The sequence below is a fragment of the Balaenoptera ricei genome, chromosome 15, assembly GCF_028023285.1.
Source record: "Balaenoptera ricei isolate mBalRic1 chromosome 15, mBalRic1.hap2, whole genome shotgun sequence".
Classification (NCBI taxonomy): domain Eukaryota; kingdom Metazoa; phylum Chordata; class Mammalia; order Artiodactyla; family Balaenopteridae; genus Balaenoptera; species Balaenoptera ricei.
The window spans coordinates 50659032-50682535 of NC_082653.1; the positions used below are offsets into that span (position 1 = coordinate 50659032).

The 23504-nt window shown below is 55.8% G+C and overlaps 1 protein-coding gene across 2 annotated transcripts in view; it reads right to left on the reverse strand.

Moving 5' to 3' along the window:
* The window catches only part of AXIN1 (axin 1), a 58240-nt gene that overhangs the window by 5914 nt on the left and 28822 nt on the right, over positions 1–23504 (reverse strand). For both annotated transcript variants that reach the window (XM_059896067.1, XM_059896066.1), the window contains exons 3-7: positions 14626–14766; positions 11268–11364; positions 6489–6626; positions 2117–2643; positions 1426–1596 (exon numbers count right to left, since the gene is read on the reverse strand). In XM_059896067.1, the coding sequence (XP_059752050.1) occupies positions 1426–1596; positions 2117–2643; positions 6489–6626; positions 11268–11364; positions 14626–14766 (1074 nt within the window). The remainder of the gene's footprint in view (positions 1–1425; positions 1597–2116; positions 2644–6488; positions 6627–11267; positions 11365–14625; positions 14767–23504) is intronic.

The window sequence follows — 23504 nt, forward strand, 5'->3', positions numbered from 1 at the left end:
ATTCTGAACATGTGATCTTTCCTGATTTCCCCCTCCACGTGACATCATGCTCCCCGTCATCAAACACTGAGAACGTGCTTTACATCTGTGTGACCTGCTGTCACTCAACCACTGAATGGAATCTGAGTGAAAACATCTGCCTCTCTCAGCTAGGCTGGAGGTCTCAGAAAGCGGGGCTTAGCCCCAGGAGCAAAAAGGAGGGAATCCCAAGAAGGGGGCCCTGCGGGGAGTGGGTTGACCCAGTGCCCTTGTGATGCCAGAACTGCCCAGGGAATGTACCCCAGAGGGAGGTGGACTCCTCCTAAAAAGTCCCACAAGGCCGGCCACAGGGAGACCTCACCCCGTCCCCCTACTCCTCACTCCCTGCCCCCACCCCCCCCCCATCCTCCCCTCTACAGGCCTCACCTCCCCTGGGCCCACAGATCCCAAGAAGCGCCTGGTGGAGACGCTGCAGCATCAGCATTTGATAGAACCCGCAGCCCAGCCAGAGGGCAGGAGCCTTCCAAACCCAGCAGGCTGTTTCTAGACTCTTACTCTTTACCCACAGAAACTCTCCAACCCTCCATTTGGGGTTGGGGGAGCGGCCAAGGACAGAGCCAGTCCCTGTGAAAATCGCAAAAGAGAGAAATCCAGAGAAGCCAAAAATCCACCCCCACCAGAACAAGAGAGGGGCTCCCAGAGAGGCCCCCCCCACCAGGTCAGGCTCTGTGACTGCAAAGGGTCTGCACGCTGACAGGGGGCTTGTTCCAAGGTTACGTGGACACAAGACACAGGGACCCCGTGTCGCCAATGACCTGCCTCACCTGCCTCACACACACCACTCGGCCCTTCCCAGGAACGCCCAGGAACGGCGAGGGCTAGGGAAGTCCGCCCATGGGTCAACCCCACCAGCCCCAGGCCCCCCGCCCAGCCCTGTCCCCACCACGAAGGGGATAGGGGTGACACTGAGACCGACACAGAGCTCAGAGGGACGCAGACCAGATGAGAACTGCCCCCGGCAGCTGGAGGACAAGCAGGTCAGGCCCATAAGGTTCCTTGTGCAGGCCCTGTCTTAGCTCCTTCTCACAGGAGAGCAGCCACGTGGCAGCAGGCCCCCCCACCCAGGTGGGGCGGGGGGCGGGGGCGCTGCAGCGACTTCAGACTGACCCCACCAGTGGGCACTCCTGCCCAGGACACTGAAGCTCATTGACGACCCCCACCCCATCACAGGGTCCACACAGGCAGGCGTTGACCTCATGCTGCCATGGACTGGACCTAATTCCAAGGAATTCCTGCTTCTGTGGCATGTGGCTTGCACTAAGACCAGCTGCTCGGGATGCTGGCAGAGGGGCGCTAGAGGCTGGCAGGGTGGCTCTGGACGCCTGTGTCCACACCTGCACAGGGCCCACGCCCACACACGGCCCACGCCCGCACACGGCTTCTCACCCGTGGCCAGCCTTCCGGTGCCTGCTGATCTCCTTCTCGCCCTCAATGATCCACTGCATGATTTTCTGGTTCTTCTCTGCGTCCTCAGAGGGGCCTGGCGCCTCCACGCTGGTGCTCTTCCCCGACTCGGCCTTCTTGGAGTTTCTTTTGGAGGTCATGCTTGCCTTCCCGCTGCAAGAGCAAGACCCGGGTCACCTGCTACTTCAGCTGGCCCGATGCTGGACAGCTGGCCCAGACCCGCATGGCTATGGGAGGGTGGCCTGGAAGGGCCCCTCCCTGAACGTGGGGCCTCTGCCCTGGCTCTGTGGGCATGAGTGGGGTTGTTTCGGTGGACTCTATGGTGGGAAGGAAAGGAAGGAAGGCGTCCGGGCAGCATGGGCCGGGAGGGTTGGAGCCAAGGTGGCGGCATCCAGGGCCTGGCCACCCTTCCTCACCCAGACACTGCCCTCCGAAAGGGGAGCATCTGACCCGACCATGCTTCAAGGCCGGAGCTCCAGCGGCCAGTGCACCCAGGTTCCTGCTGTCTCTGTGGCTGACCCTGATTTAATGACTTTTAAAGGGGAATCCTGGCTTGAAGGCTGAACAGAGGCCACAGGAGATACGGCCTCTCGCCTTGACCCGTTTCTCCTGGAGACACACACAAGCCTCACTGACACAGATGCAGAAAGAGGGAACCGCCACAGACACTCACCTGTAGGCTAGGCTGTCACTGGTGGTGGGGGCGGCGCCCATGCTCTCCACGTGGCTTCGGGGCTTGGCCGTGTGGCCGTGCAGCTCTGGGCCCCACGAGAAGCTGCTCTGGACCCGGCGGGAGGCCTCGGCCTCAGCTGGCTCCTTGGGCCTAGCTGAGCCATGGTGGCCGTGGTGGTGGCCGTGTCTGTGGAGGTGCAGGCCAGCTGTGTCCAGCTTCGCCCCCGACTTGGGCACGTGCTTTCCATGCCCAGGCACTGTGCCCCCTAGCACCCCCATCTTGGGCATGTGCGCACTGTCCGGGGAGCGGTGGCCGGGCCCTGGCGACTGGCAGCCCGGTGTCCTCATGACTCGCTGCACGTGCTCATCCAGGATGCTCTCGGGGTTCTCCTCGTGTGCGTCCCGCAGCCCCACACAGCTCATGTCCGCGTAGCGCGGTGGGAAGTGGTGCCAGGCCGGGGCCGAAGGCAGCTTATGACTGGCCCCTGGGGGGCCAGAGGACACATCACCATCCTCACCTTCTTCCTCCTGTGGGGACAAGGCCATACGTTACCTCTCGGCACTGGCAGCACTGCGGAAACCTCACGCTTGGGGAGACAAATCACAAGCAAGCAAAGGCCAGGAGCCCCGAGCCCAGGATGAGGCCGGGCAGGTGAGGTGCTGTCAGGGCCGCCCGACCCAGAGCGGCCCCCAGAGCCCCTCCTGTCCCTGCTGAGTCCGAGCAAGCGCGGCTGGGCCCTGGGCAGGCTGCGCGGCAAGAGGGTGCAGACGGATGGAGGCTGGGTTCGCCACCCGAGTGTGGCGGGTGTGCGGTGAGGAGGGGCACAATGCCAGTGCCGCGGAGACCACCGGGAATCCTGGCACTAGTTCCACTTTCTTTTATGCTTATCAATAAAAATTTTGGGTTTTTTTCAGTTGAGTTTTCCTATTTCTCAATCTTACTGCCGTATTTTCCACCATATTTTCAAAGGGAATGTTGCCCTTGTACAGAAGAGCTCTTGGTTTTCGCTTATCTTGCTATTGGTGTCTTAATAAATTCTGACATTAAACTAATAGAATTTCCTTTGACTCTCTGAGAATTACCATAACCACATCTATAAACATAAATATTCGATCACTTTAATTCTGAAAGACACTAGTCACATTTATTTTCTTGTCTTATTGACTTGTCCAAACCAGAATGCTGAGTATGTTTGGTCATAACTGAGAAAACGGGCGACTAAGCCACCCTGCACTTTAACACAAAAAACCTCTGGGAGTTCACCACAAAACTCACCACCGCAAAAGTACTTAAATGTCATTCGGGCATGCCGTCAGCTGTGGGCACTGCCACTCAGGATGGAAAATGGCACTGAAGAGGACAGACAGGGAGAGAGGGATGGATGGAGGGGGAACACACACCCTTGTGGGCACAGATGGGAGCCGCCCTGGCAGAGCCTCAGACCCCTGGGCTCCTGCGCCCCATCCTGTGTCCCCATCTCGACCCCTGTGCTTTGCAGGGATGAGGGGCTGGGAGCCTCCTCGCCAAGTCTTCCCCAAGGCACTGCAGTGTTGACACTATTCACCTAGGGCAGCAGAGAGCAAGAGGGAACCTCCGAATTCCTGGGGATCTGACATCTAGTTTTTCTTAATTCAATTTTAGAGTTCTATAATATTGATATTATAGATTTACGTAACCATTCGGCTGCTAGTATTCGTTTTCTTTTGTTTTTACTTTCCAAGTTTTACAATGAAAATAAGTTATTAAAAAATCTGTAGTGGGACTTCTCTGGAGGTCCAGTGGTTAGGACTTGGCGCTTTCACTGCAGGATCCTGGGTTCGATCCCTGGTTGGGGAACTAAGATCCCACAAGCTGCGCAGCACAGCCAAAAATAAAAATACTGTACTTACTCCTCTTAAATAAGGACTCTCTCACTTATAGCATGATTTATATAGCTTACAAAGTCACACTGAGTAAGAGACTCAAGACCGCACTGCCAGCTGCTGGGCAGGGTGCCACACCCCTGGGGACTGAGGGATGCCTGTGGGAGCAGACCAATCGGAGCAGCCGTGCGCCTGAGAACGTGATCCTGAGGCCGGGCACCCATGGCCAACGGCCACTGCAAGTGGCAGCCTGCCTGAGCTTGAGGCCCTGTGCCCGCCGACCAGTTCCTGAACTGACACTAGACATTCGTTTGGACACTTTCTGTTAAGTCAGAGAACACCGTCCGGTCCAGCCCCTCCCCTGAGAGCTCATGGGCTCCAGGCACAGCCACCAAGCATCTGCCAGGGATGCCACAAAGAGAAAGAGTCTCAGACTCAGACGTCAGAAAAGCACACTCAATACCTAGAGCTGCAGCTGCCTGTAGGATTTCTCACCCAGAACGCTGACCTGCCAGGACCACAAGCACACGCAGCCCCTGAGCCAAGACTGAAAACTTAACAGAACGATTACGAAAGCTCAAGTCCACATGAAAAGGTGGTGAATTCTCGCTTTCTTAAACTTCTTTCATGGAATGTTACACACGTCATGTCCTAAGCACGTTGGTTTTAAGAGTTGTTAACAACGACGTGCTCGGGGCTGCCTCACAGAGAGGTAGTGCCGTGGAAATGCTGCTGGCCGAGGAAGACGCGGCCTCATCACACGCGTGACCCGGGGCCAAGCTCCTGCCGAAGCACCTGCACTCCACGGGAACTCTGATCTGCGTTTGTTTGTTTTTTAACATCTTTATTGGAGTATAATTGCTTTACAATGGTGTGTTAGTTTCTGCTCTATAACAAAGTGAATCAGCTATACATATACATATATCCCCATATCTCCTCCCTCTTGCGTCTCCCTCCCACCCTCCCTATCCCACCCCTCTAGGTGGACACAAAGCACCGAGCTGATCTCCCTGTGCTATGCGGCTGCTTCCCACTAGCTATCTATTTTACGTTTGGTAGTGTATATATGTCCATGCCACTCTCTCACTTTGTCACAGCTTACCCTTCCCCCTCCCCGTGTCTGTTTTTTCAGAGCGGGGTCGCAGGAGGCGGGAACCATGCCCCTAACTGTCCCTTCAGCTCCTCCACAGCCCCCCACCCCAGCCCTGCTGGCCACTCCCTCCCAAGCAGTGAGACCAAGTCACGGGAGCTGGCAGGGTGGGTGCCTGTCGGGTGACCTCGGGCAGACTGCTGAGCCACGAGGGCCGCGCGACGACAGCTGGTCAGCTCAGGGGAAGCCCTCAGGCCGCACCTTCTCTGCTGTGAGGGCCGTGCCGTTGCCATGCGGGCGGAAGAGAAGAGCGTGGGCCGAGCAGGCTCCCTGAGGCTCCTCGCAGCGCAGCCCCGCCCGCCAGCGTCTCACTCTCAGGGCTGCCTTCTGGTGCTGTGAGGGGTCCCAGGTTCTGACAGGCTATGGGAAACCTGCCTGCTGTCTCCCCGCGGGGGAAGATGGGAGAGCCAGGCCCCGTTTCAGGGCTGGGCATCACTGGGAGCTCTGGAGCCGGGTGCAGGTGGCAGGAGAGGGGACCGCCAGGTGTGACCACGTGCCAGGCCCCATGTCCACCCTGATGGCAGTGCCTCCAGACTGTTGTGCACACGGCCCACCCGGGGAATGTGGAACTGAAACAGCAGGGCCCTCCCAAGGGTTCTGATGGGGTCTAGCGAGGGCTCAGGTTCTGTATATTAAATAGGAAGATCGGGTAGAGAAACAACTCCTTCAGGAAACGTCACATTTTTGAGTTTCAGGTATTGGGCAAAATATCGAAAAGAGAATAGATTTCTGCTCTAAGAGAAAAAGCAAAGACCCGTGTGACACAGCACTGAGGCCCACGGAGTCCAGGGGGGACTGGGCACAGGGAGGGCATGTGAGGGGCACGCCTATCACCAGCACCTCTGCACGGAGGCCCTGAATGTGTGGAAACGAGTCTAGTAGAATGACACGCCCAGGGCAACAAAAGCAAGGTATCTCTGGCAGTTGTGGGCAGAAAGGTATTAAAGCAAATAAATTACAAATATTATGAAACTTCTTAGCCTCCAAAGTTCCATCAAACAAGGCTGCAGGTCAGAAAACAAGACAAAACAGAGCCTGTGTCCAGACCTAAAAGCCACTCTGCACTCGGAAGTGACAAGTGGGAGCCTCCTGCCCCTCCTGCCCATGTAAGGGCATCTCAGCTCCGCGTGGCAGGGAGGGCACTGAGCAGGATGCAGGCCAGGCCTGGGTCCGGGAGCAGGTGTCATGGGAGAGCTGCCCACAAGCCCCCAAGTCGGGGCGGAGCACGATCCAGCGGGGCGGGGAGGTGCTGGGGGGCCCTGGGGGGAGCAGCTCAGGGCCTGAAGTCCCCCAAACTCTACTGAGTATGGTCACACACCTCAGAGACCCGGCGTGGCGCCCCGCCATGGGACCCACTCACCATCCGGACGCGCTTCAGCCGCTCCTCCAGCTTCTCCTCGGCCTCCCGCGTCCGCTGCACGGCCTCCAGGCGGTGGATGAGCTCTGCGGCAAACTTCTGGGGCTCCACACGGACTTCCTTTGGCATTCGGTACGTGCGCTGCAAGGAGACGCCGCTGGTGAGCCGTGCGTGCAGTGTGGAGCTGCTCCGCGCCTGGGTGGCCTTGCCACGCCGCAGGTGAGGAAAGAACATGGCGCTTGCATTTTATCCAAATGCAGAGACCATTTCTCCCCCACCCAGAGCTGACCCGGCAGTGAGAACGAGCAGACACCGCTGCTTCCTGCCTCGCATGACCCTGGATGGAGACACTGAGCAGGCCGGGAGCTGCGTCCCCAGGACAAAGGCCACCCCGGCGCCCTCAGCCCACGGGCGCCTACCCCAAGAGCTTCTGGCCTGTCCCGGAGAAGCGCTTCTCGTGACTGCCCAGGCTGGGACCCAGGGCGGCTGGGGCCGTGGCAGAGGCGTGGCAGGAGAGCTGCAGCTGCGAAGACCACTGAGGACAGGACGAGCCCACGGGCCAGAAGGGCTGGCCGCTCCCTGCAGCGCCCGCCCTGCACACAAGGAGGCAGCAGTGCCCGGCACTCAGGTGTGCATGGACCAGGCTCTGGGCTCTGATGTTGGGATGAGGGACACAAAACTCTGGGTACAGGAAAGAGTCAAGGGAGAGGCGGGATGACAGATGGCTCTTCCTTTCAGAGAACATAATTCCATGATGCAGTTTACAACAATACACTGGATAGCTTTTTCTTTTGCGGGGGTGGGGAGTAGCTAGCTTTAATGTGAAATAATTTCAAATCCAAAACAATTGCAAGAAGAGTACGAAGAACTCCTGTGCACCCTCACCTGGACCCCAGCCCACTGCCACCTGCCACACTTGCTGTCACTTTCTCCCCTAGACACAGACACGCACACACTTTCTTGAGCCAGCAGAGAACACTCTGCACGTGTGACGCCTGCTAACTCCCATATACTTTAGAATGTATTTAACAAAAACCAAGGACAATCTTGTACCTAGCTACAGGACAATTATAAAAAAAAAAAATCCTGATACAGTATTCTTATCTAATCACAGATCTTATTCCAATTTCACCAGCTGTCCCAATAAACGTCCTCTATAGCAAAACATGTTTTAAAAATTTAAGCCACTGAGGTCTAAGTGAGGGAGGGATGGGAGCAGCAGGAGTGCTGGATGAGGAGGCTGGTGAGGGGGAGGGGAGACCCAAGGGAGGGAGGGCCTGGCGACAGGGTGGCGCACAGGGGCCCTCTCTGACCTCTGGGTGGACAGTGGCTATGTAGAACCCTGGCCTCCAGACAGAAGCAGGCGAGGCGGGATGCCGCGGGACAGGGGTGGGAGCCTGGGTGGAGCTGGTGCCCACACAGCCCTCCCACCAGGGGGCTCTGGACATGGTCTGGATCTGCACACCCATTCCTCATCTACAAGACAGGAGTGAGAACAGTTCCTGGTTCCTCAGAAACATGTAAAATTAGGGAAGAATGTCACATCAAGGGCTCAGAGACAAGCCACTGAGGCTGACGCTGACCACGACAGGCTCAAAGAGGCCTGGACACAGGCCAACGCTTCAGAGGCGGAGAAGTTGGGGCCAAGGGCCAGGCAGTGCCCAACACCAGGAAGGGGTTTGTCCTGGAGCTGAGGAGGCCATGCCCAAGAAGGGCAGTCAGGGTGCCCAGCACTTCTAGAAGGTCTTGAGAGAAGGTGGGCGTGAATGATGAGCCCCAGACGACTGGGCGGTGGGACCGCCAAGAGGCCGGGCCCTGGAAGGAGTCAAGAGCGGGCGTTGGGACAGACCACAGGGACCCGAGGGCAGCCTGGCCCCACCAAGCCGGCTGGTCAGATGCCAGAAGCAGGAGAGCCGGGGCAGGGAGCACTGAGCCAAGAGTGCTGTGACACCAGCACGACATCCAGATGGTGAGAGCGCAGGGTTCTGACCGCACAAGAGCAGAAGGAAAAGCTCTTGACGAGACCCAGCGAGTCTATTCTGGAAAACAGCCTCCAAGCTGTACAGCTGTGACTCCGAAAACAGGAAAGCTGTCAGAAGTTACAATAATTATCAGATTCATGGAAGAACGGTAACCTTTCCAGCTTTGAAGAAATAAAAAAAAAAACCACAAAGGGAAATATTTCAAGTAAATAAAAATGTGAAACTTCTGAGGAATTTAAAAGGCCAGCAAGAAGAGGCTCCTCCCTCAGCCTTAAGGATCTCAGGACCAGACACTTCACATGTGGAGGGCCACAGGCTCCCCCACATGCTGGCACCTCTCTCCCACGACACAGTCACCCACATGCGTCCCCTCCACTGGCCTCCCCAAACCCCCGTACATCTCGCAGCGAGGAGCACTGAACGCAGTAGACCCCCCGAGAAACGGCAACTCCCGAAAAAGACGTGCAACGGCAACAGGAGCCCCAGCTCCCTGGACCTACCTCCGCCCACCACCCAGCGTCCGGTCCGACAATCAAACAAATGTGCACGGGCTCCTGGGGCACCAGCCACAGAAGACATGTCACTGGCGAACAGAGGTGCGAAGCAGCATTCTCTTCCCATTGGCGGGGAAGGCGTGCATGTGAGTCGTGGTGGATGAGGCTGAAGTCTCTTCACCTTGAACCTCAAACCACATCACTGAACAAAACTCGGCTGCACCTTCTGCCCCGAGGACATGGCCAAGCTGAGCACAGCTGCCGACCAGCCCCCGACCAGCCCTTGCCCTGGCAGGGACTCCGCTCCCCGCGTGCAGACGGCCGCACCCCAGGGAGGACTCCCCCGGCTGCAGGCCACTCACGGTGTGTTTCTCCTCTTGCCCCCATTTACCCGGCACGGCCGTTCTCTTGAATCTGGGCTCAAGGTGCAGGGCCAGGAAACACAGACCCTCAGGATGCAGGACTGCCCTCCAAGGGCCTTCGGGACCCAAGGGCACCGCTGTTCTGATTCTGGAAGCTGATCGGGCAGCATGTGGGCTCTGGGCCACGCTGTCCTCTCCGCCCGGCTCAGTGCTGCACGCAGACAACCCGCCCCCGTGCTACTCCGGCTCTTTCTGTAGGTTTTGTCTAACACTTTGTTTAATTGTTCAAATTAAAAAATTTTTATTTTGGAAAAAATCTCAAACTTGCAGACAAGTTGCAAGAACAACACGAAGAACGTTTTTTCTGGATCTGACAGCAGACGGCATGCTTCCTACACGCAGGGACTCTCCCACACGAGCACCTCCGGCCCCGACCCGCCTCCCTGGGCTCACCCTGGAGGGTGCGGTGGCCTCAGCTGGGTCCACATGGGATTTTCATGACCCCGTGACCTATGAGAGCTAAAGGGCAGTTCTTGTGCAGGACGGCCCTCAGCTCAGGCTATGTCCTCGCAGGGGTAGCTCTGGCGTCCTGTCACGGACGCAGGAGCCCAGGCAGGTCCTCTCGCAAAGCAGCTTTCTCCCCCGGGAGTATGTGGTCTGTGAGGGGACACTGGGGACGATGCTGACACCCTGCTCGTCAACGGGCTCGACCCCCCCATCACGTCAGCATCCACGCACGGACCCCACTCCACGGCACTGACTGTGACCCCTTCCATGTCCCCTCGCACCCCTATTTTCCGGGACACAAGATGCCGGGCCCCTCCTCTGTGCCCCTGCCCAGCCTGGTCCACAGAGCAGAGAGGACACGTGTGGCCACGGCCTCGGCTCAGGCCCAGGCTGCTCCAGACACGAGCCAGCTCAGCGATCCCCAGGAGGCTGCCCACAGGCAGGCACACGCATGCGCACACGCGTACATGTACACACACATGTGCACACACAGCCCTCATAGCGTCTTCCACTTGTCCCTAAGCAGACACCATCGGTGCCTGGTTCAGGCGCATCTGTGCCAAGGGCTAGCTGGGAGGTGACAAAATGCCCTCTTCTCAACCATATCACTTTTCTTATTTGGAAATTAAAGCATCTACAGAAAAGTGAAAAGACTCTAACCAAGGAATCCTGATGGGAGGGCAGGTGTGTGCAACAATCCTGAGACGCATCTGCTCTCCCTGCACAGAAACCGCCAGGAAGACACGAGTCACTGCGGACGCACCAACGCGACGAGACCACATCTTCCCTGCAAGGTCTTTCCCGCTCCAAGTCAACGCGTCCAAACGAGGACAGCTAATCCCTCCCGTCATCAGCAAAGGAACTCTCTGCCCAGCCCCACCCTGCACTGGGCTCTCTGAGGGTCCCCAGTGCCCACGATCAGGAGAACCACTATCACCTTGTTATTTTTATCCAAGAGGTGAAGTTGAAGCAGCTTTGAAGTCAGGATGCCCCACAGTTCAGCCACAGGCGGCCGATGCCTTGTTTCATCCCGAACAAAGCAGTGCTCATGGGTGCTCAGGACAGGGGCACTGCCACGCTGTCCACAGAGCCGACGGCTGCCAGTCTGGCCAGGCCTGGGCATCGAGCCAGCGACAGGCTCCAAGCGGTTCTCCCACCTCCAGGAGAAGCACCTCACTTAACACGATGGGAAAGGCTGTGAGGAGGGCAGTCCCTGCTCATCTGTACCGACTGTGCGGGCACTGCCCCCTCCAACCACAGGGCGAGAATGCGTGTGACCGTGTGCCGTGCCTGGACCTGAGCTGAGCTCCTAGGAAGCCAGGTCAGTGCCACAGCAGCCTGGTCAGAGTGGAGAGAACGGGTGGGCACGGGTCCAGGAGGGTGGGTGAGCCTCAAACTCGGAGACGGGGAGGGCGAGGGCTGTGCAGACGAACTTACAGGAATGTGAGGTAGAGGCACGCGCCCGTTGACTTGGACGCTCTCCTGCATCTCCCGGCGGTGCTGCTTGCGGATCCTGTAAGGTGGGACTCCATCCCTGTCCAGGAGAAAGAGACAGTCCAGCGTGAGCACAAATAGAATGGCTCAACCAAGTTCGGCTGAGCTGGCTTTATCTAGAGCAGGGCCAGCACAGCCTATTTTTCTGAGGTGTGATGGGCTAAGAATGACTTTTACATTTTTAAAGCGGAGGAGGAACATGGGACAGAGAGACTATTCGTGATCCTTTATGGAAAATGTGTGCTGACCCCTGCTTTACTGCCCAGGCAGGATATGGTGTGCCTACCTGGAAGGCGTGCTCTAAATGGACTGGAAACATTGGAGGGCTGCAAAATGGGTGGCCAAGACAATCTAGATCCCGTTGAAAGAGATTTCCAAGGTTCCTATATTCTGCTTTCTTCCAAGGTAAATTGGTAATGCAGTGTAATCTCTCTGTCAAATGCTCAAATTAGTTTCCTTGCCATAAATTTTAGTTATAAACCCTTTTGAAGATTATGATAAAAATAAAAATTAAATTACATACTGTTGGGACTTCCCTGGTGGTGCAGTGGATAAGACTCCACACTCCCAATGCAAGGGGTCTGGGTTTGATCCCTGGTCAGGGAACTAGATCCCACATGCATGCCGCAACTAACAGTTCACATGCCACAACTAAGGAGACCGTGTGCCGCAACTAAGGAGTCCTGGAGCTGTAATTAAGGAGCCCACCTGCTGCAACTAACACCCGGAGCAACCAAATAAATAAATAAAATTTTTTTTAAATTACACACTGTCTTTAAAATAACGAAGCACTTATTCAAGAGAAGTAGCAGATCCAACACATGGCTCACTGCACAGGTGCTGTCCCTTAAGAACTCGGCAGCTCTCTCCTGCCATTTGAAAGCTACTCCGGGGAGCACAGCTCGAAGAGATGGCCCTCCCAATCGTCTGCTACTGAAAGACTCTAGCCTCCCAGTTGTCCGACAGGTGCAGTGAATGTCTGTGCCAGTGATCCTAACCCCTTGCATCCTGCTCAAGCACTGCCCACAGGGGAAGTGCTGCCAGAGCAGTGCTGTTTTCACTGGACACCAGGATGTGAACACGCAGCCATGACAATTCTGATCTCACTGCATCGACTGCTGGAGCGCCTAGCGAAGGCGCCAAGCACACAGCACTTGGTGTGTCCTGGCCCCATCCCGGGCAGACACACACCCACAGCTCTGTGGCTTTGTGGGCAGGCAGGGCTGCACCCCAGGCTGGGTGGAAAGGGTGCACTTAGGTTCAGAGCAGGGCAGAGAGAGGCTGTGGTGTGCCCGGGTGTCCCTGGCTGTCAGGGTCCCAGGTGGTGCCACAGTGCAGATGGCTCAACAGTCCAGCGGGGCCAGGCTGCTCCAGGGGACAGGCATCAGGGAAGAAGAGCATCAAGTACATCTGAACGCCCTCACACAGCCCAGGGCTTGTTCAGGTGTCCCAAGCCACCAGCTTGTCTGTTTCTCATGTACTCTGACAGGGCACCTAAAATCCATACGCTTCTGAGGATCAGGCACCATCCTCAGAATCTATGCCCGAAGTCAGTGGACTAGGAAGCACTTCGCCAGGTGGAGGCGACCCTGAGTTGCCATCAGAAATAATTTAGATGAAACACATGATCCTATTTTTTGCCTCATATATGTTCAAATACCTGCCACAATTTTACACTCCTAATTCTCGACTATGCCTACATTTCTGAGTCTCAGTGTAAACCAAGATGAATAGAACATCAGGGAAAAAAATATTTTAAAATTTTTAGATCTTCCCTTTAGCAAACACATATGTCCTTTTCTTGGAGAGAATTAAGGGACTAATTGTCATTGCAGTAACTGAGTTTCGGGGAAGAGGAAAACAGATCTCGTTCTGTCAGCTGCTCCCGGGGGTCTGAAGGGCTGCAGTTCGTTGGAACCCTTCTATGTGATACTTTATATTCATGGAAGGTAGTGTTTGAAACCCCAGTAATTTCAAATAAGTTGTTAAAAACATGTCAACATTTTATATTAAAGATTCAAGACAAAGGAGAAGGTAATGATGAATGAGAAATGCCCCACAGAGACTCAACCTGACAGGATGACGCCTCCACCGTGTGGTCACCAAAGGAGAAGAGAAAAGGCACCAGACGCACACAGCACGGGGCTGCAGGAACCTGTTCAGAGACCTGTCCCGTCAGCGGCCTGACCCCCCATCCCATCCAGCAGCCTGACCCATCCTGTCCAGCGGACAGCGTGGAAAGCAGCACAAAGACACAGGCAGCACAAAGCATATACTGAGAAGACGGCCCACAGAGCAAGATCTCAACGTGGAAAGGCGTGCTCACCTACAAAGACGAGCACGGCAGCCTTTTCCTCCTTATTTAAACCTATCTGACCTCTAGACCCTAGCCAGGGCGGGGGCAGAGTCCCCATGACCCGCTGAGAGCAGCCAGGGCCACAACCCCATGTGCTCTCGTGGGGACAAGACACCTGAGGATGCGGCCATGGGCCCACACCTGCTGGCTTCACAGCCAAAGGCTGCCTCCCGCCCTGGACCTGGGCCCGGCCAGAACCTCCCCCTCGGTGGTGGTCAGACGGCAAATGGCGTACGACCGAAAGCTGGGTGAGCCTGACACTCATGGGTGGTGGAGTCAGGGCCCCACGTGACCCAAGCAGGCAGACAGGCAACACCCTGATGTGACATGGGCATGTCTGACACAATCAAACTTCTGACGCACACCTGGGTCCCCAAAGTCACCTGCTGAACCAAAGAGAAAGGTATCAGAAACAGGCACTTCCCCCAAGGGAGGGTTTTCCCTGGAGAGGACAATGAAGGAAGCTGTCACCATCAAGTGACACAGAGGCTCAATGTGGTTCCTGTGGCCCCTGGTGGCCATCCCTGAGCCGTCGGGCACAGAAGGCCAGTACAGAACCACGCTGAGGGGACGACAGGCACTGCTGAGCAGGTGAGAGGGCTTCCAGATTAAAGGAGCGTGATCGCAGAGCAGGATGGACTGGAGACGCCCTCGGGGACGGCCTGCCTTGGCCGCGCCTCCGACGTGAACACCAGAGAGACCCAGAACCTGGGGCGCCAGCCCAGGCAGCTCTGAGGCTTTCCCTCTTCCAAAGGTTCCAGCAGCCTCGGCCTGGAGGGAAGCAACTACAACAAACCTTGGCTCCAGTTTGCTTGAGGATTTCTAGCGACACTCCCTGCAATGCGGATGCACTGACACCCCACTGGGGAGGGCCCCAAAACAGCTTCTGGGGAGATGGCCCTGGCTTCCCCCTTAGGGGCTGATCTCCCAGGCAGGGGCACTTACACGCTGCTGTCGGTGAGGGACAGGCTGTCAGCATCGCTGGACAGGCTCTGCTGCTCACTGTCGTTGGCGCTGGTGGCTGGGGCGAGGGCATAGCCAGAGTTGACGTAGTAGGGGTTGACAGGCTCCCGCCAGGATCCATACCTGCCAACAAAGAGGCACGTTAGCAGCTGCCGGACAACATCCTCGTGCATTAATCCACATTTTCAGAATCATCTGATATCCCAATATGTCAACTACAGACGCAAACAATTCAGAAGACAGAGCAGAAAGGGCTGGCGTCTCCACCCTGCCTCCCACCCCACTGTCCTTCCCAGGGAGATGGGCATCTCCCACATCTTCCCTCCACATTAGGCAGACGTGTAAGTGAACACACGGAGCGTTATTTGGGTTGGCATTTTTATGCACATAACTGGAAATGGGGCACGGCTGCTCTGCTCTCACTGCTCCTACAGAGCGCTGCCCGCAGACTCGCTAATCTGTCGCAAAGCCACCCGACCCTGTGGGCACAGCCGCAGCACCGGTGCCACGGCCCCCTCAAGAGGGTCACGGAGCGGGGCCAGGGCTCCCGGGCACTGAGAACTGCCACAGGATGGATGAGGGCGATGGCAGGTGAAGGGACCTGTGGGTTTAACAGTGGCTGTCTCGCTGTCCCCCCCACCCCAGCCACTTCCTCCCAGGAGCAGTCCAGCACTCCCTGGGTGGGACCCAACACCACTTGTCTAGTGACTAGCCAGAAACTGACACCTGGGTTTAGTTTGCATTTCCCTGGTTGGTGGTCAGGCTGGACGTTTGGGTGTCACTTAAATTCCCTCCTCTTTAAATTACCTGTTCATACCTCTGTCCATTTTCTATTAGACTGTTTATGAGTTTCTTAGTGATTTACAGATGTCTTTAAATATTCTTACTATTAACCTCTGGTTATATACGGGAAAAATATTTTCTCCCTAAATGTCACTTTTTAACATTCTTTATGTTGATCTTGATATTACAAAAGTTTTTTATTTCTGTGAAATCAGATTTACCAATCTTTCCCTTTATAGATTTTTCTGTATCTTACATAGGCCAGCTTTCCTCATTCAAAGAACAAATATATTCTTCTGTTTTTCCTCAAATGCCTCGACAGTTGTTTTTTTTAAATTTAGATCTCTACCTGAAATATGTGCGTATAAAAACCTACCTACTCCCTTGCATCAAAATGGAGAGCCAGCCGTTAGCATTAAGTACTGCACAATCCACCTTGTTCTGAATCCATTCACACCTAACTCCCCGAACACATGCATCGATTTCTGGAGTCTACCCTGCTCTGCTCATCCCATGACGGCCCTACCGGCCCTTCGCTGCTGCTCCCCACACTGCTTCCTCTTCCCAGAGCCTCCCCGGAAGCAACGCTGGTCAGTCCCCGCGGGTTGCCGAGGGCTACGACGTGCTGGGGGCCCATCGAGCCCATGCAAACGCCCCTGGCTCCAGCCTCGCTCTGGTCAGGGCGCTCGTGAACAGCAGCTGCACTGACTCCAGGGACGTGGTAGGAGTCACCTCGTCCCCTGGACTTGTGTCCTCGATGCGGGAGGAGAAGGGACCACAACGCTTCTAAGTTGACGGAGCCCCGCGTGGACGCCCACCACCGGAAGAACAGAACCTCTGGAAGCCCTGGTTTGTGCTGTGCGCACACTCAGGAAAAGGCACTTTAACGAGACAGCGGGACCAGGCACCTTTCCATCTTGGACGCCTGTCATGCAGCACACGTGGGCCAGGCTGGGCAGCACAGCTGGAGAGGAGCGGCCCACCTCCCCAGGGGCCACAAGCACAAACAATGCAGAAACGGCACCCCACCTGTTCTGCCACTGAGGCCACAGCAGTGGACGGTGATGTGGCACACGACTCGCCCGCCAGCTCAGGATCAGGTGCTCATCATCCCCACACCGCAGGGGGACACTGCAGACGCTCAGTCACCACGCACCACGGTCCTTCTGACCCACCCACGGCAGCCTGAGGGCATCCCCGGAGCCCACTAACATGTTCCGGCCAAATGAGGGCAGCGGCAGCGCCACAGAGGCTTATGGGAAGGGATGGGGACACCTTCACAGACAGGGACCCGCACCTGGTCCTACATTTACGCTGACATGGAGCAGACGTCTGCAACGTCACGCTCTTTCTCAGGGACACTGCTATTCCTCTGGTTCTTTAAAAACAAAACCGCCAATGCTGTCACCATTAATAGACACTGTTAACTCAGATCACAGGGAGCGCTAAGCTGCTCTTCAGTGTCCCCGTCACATCGTGGCCAGCACCCCGCACACCCACGAGGGCAGGACCAAGCCTGCGACGCCAACGCACCAGGGCCGTCTGCTCGCTCCTCTGACAGGTCCCAGGCACGTCTTTTACGCGTATAGAAAAACCAGCTTTGAGGCGATCAGCAGGAAAAACATGGATCCTTTCCACGGCCTCCAGTACAGAGCAAACCCCACTATGTACACAGCTCCCAGTCCAGACACAAAGGGAAGCAAAGGGCTGTCGAGAGAGAACAGAAAGGAGGGAGAGCAGCGAGGTGCTGACCGTGGACAGGAAGGCTGGCTCTCAGGACAGAGGCGCTGCAGGCTGCCGCGCGACAGAGGAAGTCCTGGGAAATGTCACTCGGGGGACGCTGGGCTGCTCCCCATAAGACGGCCAGGAACCAGAACCCAAATGTGGCATCCAGGGAAACCTCCAAGCTCTCTGTAGTTTCCAGTCCTCAGAATAAAAGCCCACCGGGGACTGTCCGGCCTCCCAGTCGCCTGCTCTCTGGGGTTGCTGCTGGCAGGATTTTGCTTTCCATCCTTTCACACTCAACCCTCCTAGATCCTTTTACTTTTGTGTGTCCTTTGTAAGCAGCTAGGCTTTTCAAGTTCCAGTTTGACCATTTTTCCTTTTAATTGCTTCCTTTGGTCCTGCTGCATTCAGTGTGGTTACAGAGAGTGGATCCACCATCTCATTGTTTGCTTTCTGTTTGTCACAGCTGTTCTATTTTCTTTTGTTCTTTCTTGTCTTCTTTTGGAATATTTTTTATTTTCCATCTCCTCCCTCTAACAAAGTAAGCCTTTTACTATTCTTTCAGTGGTTCCTTTAGAGATTATAATAGGTACCCTTGATGCATCAAGGTCCAATTAACTGCATTTTACCTGTTCCCAGGCAACACATGGTCAGAATTAACTCCACCAGGGACAGTCCAGTGGTTAAGACTCCGAGCTTCCACTGCAGGGGGCACGGGTTTGATCCCTGGTCAGGGGACTAAGATCCCGCATGCCCCCCAAAAATAATTAACTCCACTCACCTCCCACACACACTCATGTGCTGTTGCTATCCTGGATTTTAATTCAGTGTAATGTCTTAAATCCCACAAGACATCATCAGTATTATTTTATCCCGCCAGCAGTCACCTAGAGTTACCCACATACTTGCCCTTTCCTTCCTGCATTGGGTGTTTCCACCTGAGAGCATTTTCCTTCTGCCTGAAGAACACCCTTAAGTATGTCCTTTAGTAAAGGGGCTGCGGCTGACAACTTGGTGTTTGTTGGTCTGAAACTGTATTAATTTCCCCTTTATTCCTGAAGGATACTTTTACTGGGTTGGAATTCTGGTTGGTAATCATTTTCTGTTTCTAGGGAACTTTGTAAGCTTTTGGTGGGAATGTAAAATAGTACAGTCTCTGTGGAACACAGTGTGGCAGTTCCTAAAAATTAAAAGAGTCACCATATGATTCAGCAATTTCCCTTCTTTGCATATAGCCAAAGGAATTGAAAGCAGGGTCTTAAGAGACGTCTGTACACCCAGGCACTTTGAAATGTCACTCCTCATCATCGACCTCTCCACCTCCCGCAGCTCCTGGGAAGGTGAGGTGGTGCCGGCGCCACCCACCCACCCTGTTGCTGCCCCCCTGCCACACCCGCCCCAGGCAGGCTCTCCTCCAGGCCCAGGGCCTGAGGCCAGAGTGCCACATCACCCCACACCTGGGATGCACAGCGGACAGACACGCCACAGACCAAAAACAGCAGGCAGCGCGACCCTGACATGGAGGTCGAGCTCGGACCCCGTCCACCGTCCCAGGAGTGGCCTCTAGAGCTATTCCTATGTTCCAAGATGCAGGCCACAGCCACATAGTGATTGTTGTGTCTTCAGCCGCCTTCAACCTGGCTCCTAGTCCACCTCCTTCCCGAAGTGACATTCTCAAGAGCCTGGGCCAGTCGTTCCACAGAATGTCTCACGTGAGATCTGCGTCTAAAATTTCTGGCAGAACGTCACAGAAGCGATGCTATATCACCTCAAGGAAAACCATGGGACTTCCCTGGTGGCGCAGTGGTTAAGAATCTGCCTGCCAATGCAGGGGACACAGGTTCGATCCCTGGTCCAGGAAGATCCCACATGCCACGGAGCAACTAAGCCCTCGCACCACAACTACTGAAGCCCGTGCGCCTAGAGCTCGTGCTCCGCAACAAGAGAAGCCACCACAATGAAAAGCCCGCGCGCTGCAACAAAGAGTAGCCCCTGCTTGCCACAACTAGAGAAAGCCCGTACGCAGCAATGAAGACCCAACGCAGCCAAAAATAAAAATAAATAAAACAAAATAAATTTATAAAAAAGAAAAAAAGAAAAACACCATGCCGCTTGGTCCCAATATCGGTGGCAAACCCAGTGCCTGTCAAGTGTTTCCACTCTAAATTTATTACTTTTCCTTTGTAATTAAGACGTAATTTGTGGTGGAGATACTTTGAGATTATATACAAATCCTGTTCACACCCATCACTTGATCTGTATTTATCAGTTGGCGTCCTATGTACCCGAGTGGATTTTTATTTTATCCAGTGGATTATAATCCATTCCTTCCAGCTCTGCTCTTCCCAGAGCCCAGAGTCTGTCTGAGAACACTCCCCCACTCCCAGCCCCAGCCCTGACAGATTTCCACCAAGGAGGTATCCGTAAACCTCCTTACCTGGATCCCCAAGGCTTCCTCCTCCACATTTTTTATCACATTGTCTTGTATTCTTGAGTGCCTGATTATTTTTCATTCAGTACCTAGTTATTCTGGATGGAAAGCCAGACACTGTGTGAAAATCTTTCTAAACTGGCCGCCTGGGATGATGCTTTCTTCCCCAGAGCGTATGCATTTTACCCTGGCCTGTGGCTGGGGCACTAGGAATCCAGCCACCTTAATCCAAAGTCAGGAACTGAGAGAGTCCGGGCTGGGCTGCAGGCTCTCAGAGGGCCCCCTCCTCCCAGGGTTGGGGGGTCCCGACCCACGTGTGGGGCACCTTCCTCCCAGGCAGGCCCCAGCCCCCTGGAGCCCAAGGACCAGCCACACTTTCCAGACTGAGACAGTCTGGTCTACCTGGGCTCCCTTCTCCGATGGGGCTGCCATTCCTTCCTGCTTGGTTAGCTCTCCAAAGGCTTCAATCTGATTAAAAAGAAAACCAGCTCCCAGCGCTTCTAGCTATTCTCAGCAGTTTGCCCTGAACTGTGTGGTTGTCCAATACTAGAAGTGTGATTCCTCCATTTAATGGGAGACCTCCTACCCCCTGGAAATCCTCTGGATGAAAGAGGATTCCTAACTTGCACCACTCCCGGGAGGAATGTCGATTAGACCTCTCTGCCGGCCCCACCACCTGCAGCCCAGCCTGAGTGCTTGCCGCACACAGCCCCGCAGAGCCCAGCGGGTGAGGCCTCATGGAATCACTTCTTCACCTTGGTCAGCATCCTTCAGCAGAAGTCTTGTGATTTTTTACTCAGAAATTCAGGCACATACTGCATTATGCTTCACGTTATGCTCCTGCTTGTTCTGGCATAAAAGTAATGCCTTAAGTGGCTTACCAAGTCCGCTGAGCATTCCAGAAACACACTCAGGTTCCCGTCCTGCAGCAGCTTCACACGCTCAATTTGAGAAGCAAGGCTTCTGGTTGCCGCGGCGAGACAGTCCCTGTGCCGCTCACCTTCACGTGGGTCTGGAGGAAACGCTGGAGACCAGATACTCCACTCCCTAACTGTCTCTCCTAAGCAAGGTGGTAGGTCTCTGAGGGGCCAGTAAGGTGCAGTTTGCTTTTTTTAATGTTATAATTTGGCCACATACAAGTGCAGTTGCCTCAAATACTTCCTAGAATTTTACTTGTGATTCTACTGGCCCCTAAAATCCCAAATCTGCCTGTGGGACACTGGTCCTTGCTAGTCACTGGGCTTTGGCCCACACGGAGTTGCTAACTGTGGTGTGCGGTGCCCATCTCTCCTCCGGCAGGTGGCAGCTTCGGAATGGCGCCTGGCACGCGATGCATTCACTTGCCGACGGGGGACATGGCCCAGCTACAACCTGAGGTTAAGCAGGAAAGGCACTTGTCTCCGTGCCAGGTGCCGCTGGGAACACAGCCAACGAAACAGTGTGGGACGGGGCAGGGATGTGAACAATGATTAAGGTCATTTCAGACAAAGAAAATAAACAGAGACCAGAGGAAAGACGGAGCCTACGTGGCTTCCCCAACCGGTCAGACATGAGGCCCACTCCATAGTGGGCCTCAGCACAGCCCTGGGAGCCCTCCCGGCCCCCGTACCCAGCACCCTGCCACCCACTTCCTGACTCTGGATGCTGGAGTCGTTTCCGACCGTGGCAGCCTCGTGTCTCAACCCACAATCCTTCTGCTCAGTGCCACACGTGCTGGAACTGGCAGGGCCCAACCCCCAGGAAGTCACACCCATCTTCACCCAACACCTACTCCTCACTGAGCTCAAGCCTCACCACGTCCCAGGCCCACATCTGCGTGCGGGGGGGCTGGCCTGGGCACTGCGGGGGTCCCTGCTCACACGGAGGTGTTGGGAACGCACCACTGCACACTGTTCACAGAGGCCTGCAGTGGGAGCTGTTGGGTGGGAGGCTTGCCACATGGCCAGAATCACTACCCCAAAGGGACAGCAAGTCCACTCCTGAGAGCACTTCCTCCATCAAGACCTTTAACTGATTAAAGGTCACACCTTCTGGACGAAACAAACCATCCCAAATGCGACCGGCATACCACCTGCTGAAACAGCATATCTATCCATGCACACACTCGTGGTCCTCGGCATTAAGGAAAACGCGCTTTCCTCCTGCCCACGGGGAGGCAGTTGGTGGCGCGGCCACCTGGTCTTCAAGGCAAATGTGCGCTGCTCCCTCGGCCCTGCACCCCTCGCCACGCTCACCCCGCTCCATCTCTGCACGTGCAGCCCCGCAGCACCTGGGAGCTCAAAACGCTCCGGGCCACGGACACTTCAGGGTCTGAGGCCAGGGGGCCTGGAAGGGCAGAAGTGTGATGGAGGGAGGGGACTGCCGCGCTGCCCAGGGTCCCCGCCCTGCCCACACCACTCTCTTCCCTGAAGAGACCATCCATCGTGCACGCATCAGTTACCACGGGAACCACAGCACAGGTCCTCAGTGAGCAGAGGCCGAAGCCCACTCGTGCCTTGGCCCTTCCTCCTGGGCAGGTCTAGGGCCTCCACCTGCCTCTCCCCAGCCCAAAGGCCACAGCTGCCACGTATCTTAATTCCTACGCTGCAGTGCCTCCAATAGTGCTACGTAATTCATCCAGACTCCGCAGTTGCTTCCAGCTGAAGGGCTGATCAGAAGACCCTGACTCTGGAAATAGGAATCCCGCCTTCCTTTGTTTAGGGGAGCAGAGGGGGCAGTGTTGCTTCCTTCTCTGGGGTCTCCATCAACTCTTCAAGGTGCAAGAAAATCCAGAAACCTCTTGTCTCAAGGTCTGGCCCACGCTCACCCCCTCACTCACAGACGTGGTGTGAGGAGAGCTGCGGCTTGGGCTAGGCCCTGGTGAGCTCGCCCCGCCTGCTGGACCCACCTACCCATCGTCAGCAGGAACCGACCCCACTCCGCCTTCGGCTGGTTCTGTGACCACGCCTGGCTTCCACACCTGTAAACTGAGGAGAGCAGACCCAGAACGAGCCCCACAGGCCCACGCACGTTGCTAAGTGGGAGCGGGCGGCCTCGTCCTATGAGCAGGAGGGCAGAGTTCTGCTGCCCTGGAAAAGCATCAGGAGAGGTGGGCTCTGGTTCCTGTTCTCTGTTTTTAAACCCACAGAGAATAGTATAGTTACGGAATTCATGGGCAGGAACCACAGCGATGCTGAACGGGTGTAAGGGAACATGGCTGACCTTCCCCATGCTGCTTCTGCCAGAGAGCTTCTCTCTCTCTAAGCAAACGTGAGGATTTAACTTTCAGAATACGTAATTCATTTGTATATTCAAACATAAGAAAGGTTAAAGTTACACCCCTGTGAGCAGGGGGGTTTATCATCCCCATTTCAGAGGATGAGGGGAGCTGCCATCTGGTCTGCTCGGCCGGCCTGCAGGAACACGGACGCTGCGTCCCCTGTGCTCCTAAAACCCTGGGTCCCTGAGAGAAGGCACATGATGTCTTGCACACAATTACAGAGCGCAGTGTGAGGGCTTCTGACACACGTCCACCCTGTGCGGCCGCCACCGTGACCGAGAGGATGAGTTCGTCCACCCCCCCGCCCCCGCCCCGGTTTCCTTGTGCCCCTTCCGATCCCCTGTCCAGCCCCACCCCCACCATCACTGTGTTCTCTAGAATCTCACACAGGAGCACACGCCCCCTCTCATCTGCTTCTCCTGCTGGCACATGGATCCTGCAGTCCACGCACGTCGGCCCTCTCATGCCGAGTGCTGCCTGAGGATTGGGGTGCTGCAGCGCGCCCTCCACCGCCCGGCAACCGCTCTCCTCTGGGGCTGCACGGCTCCACAGCGGGCCAAGGCCAGCGCCCACCCTTCACTGCACCAGCTCCAGCGGCAGGGAGTGCGGTCTATAGAATCACGTGGGGGAGGGCACCCAGACCAGAGCTCTCTTCCCCCCCAC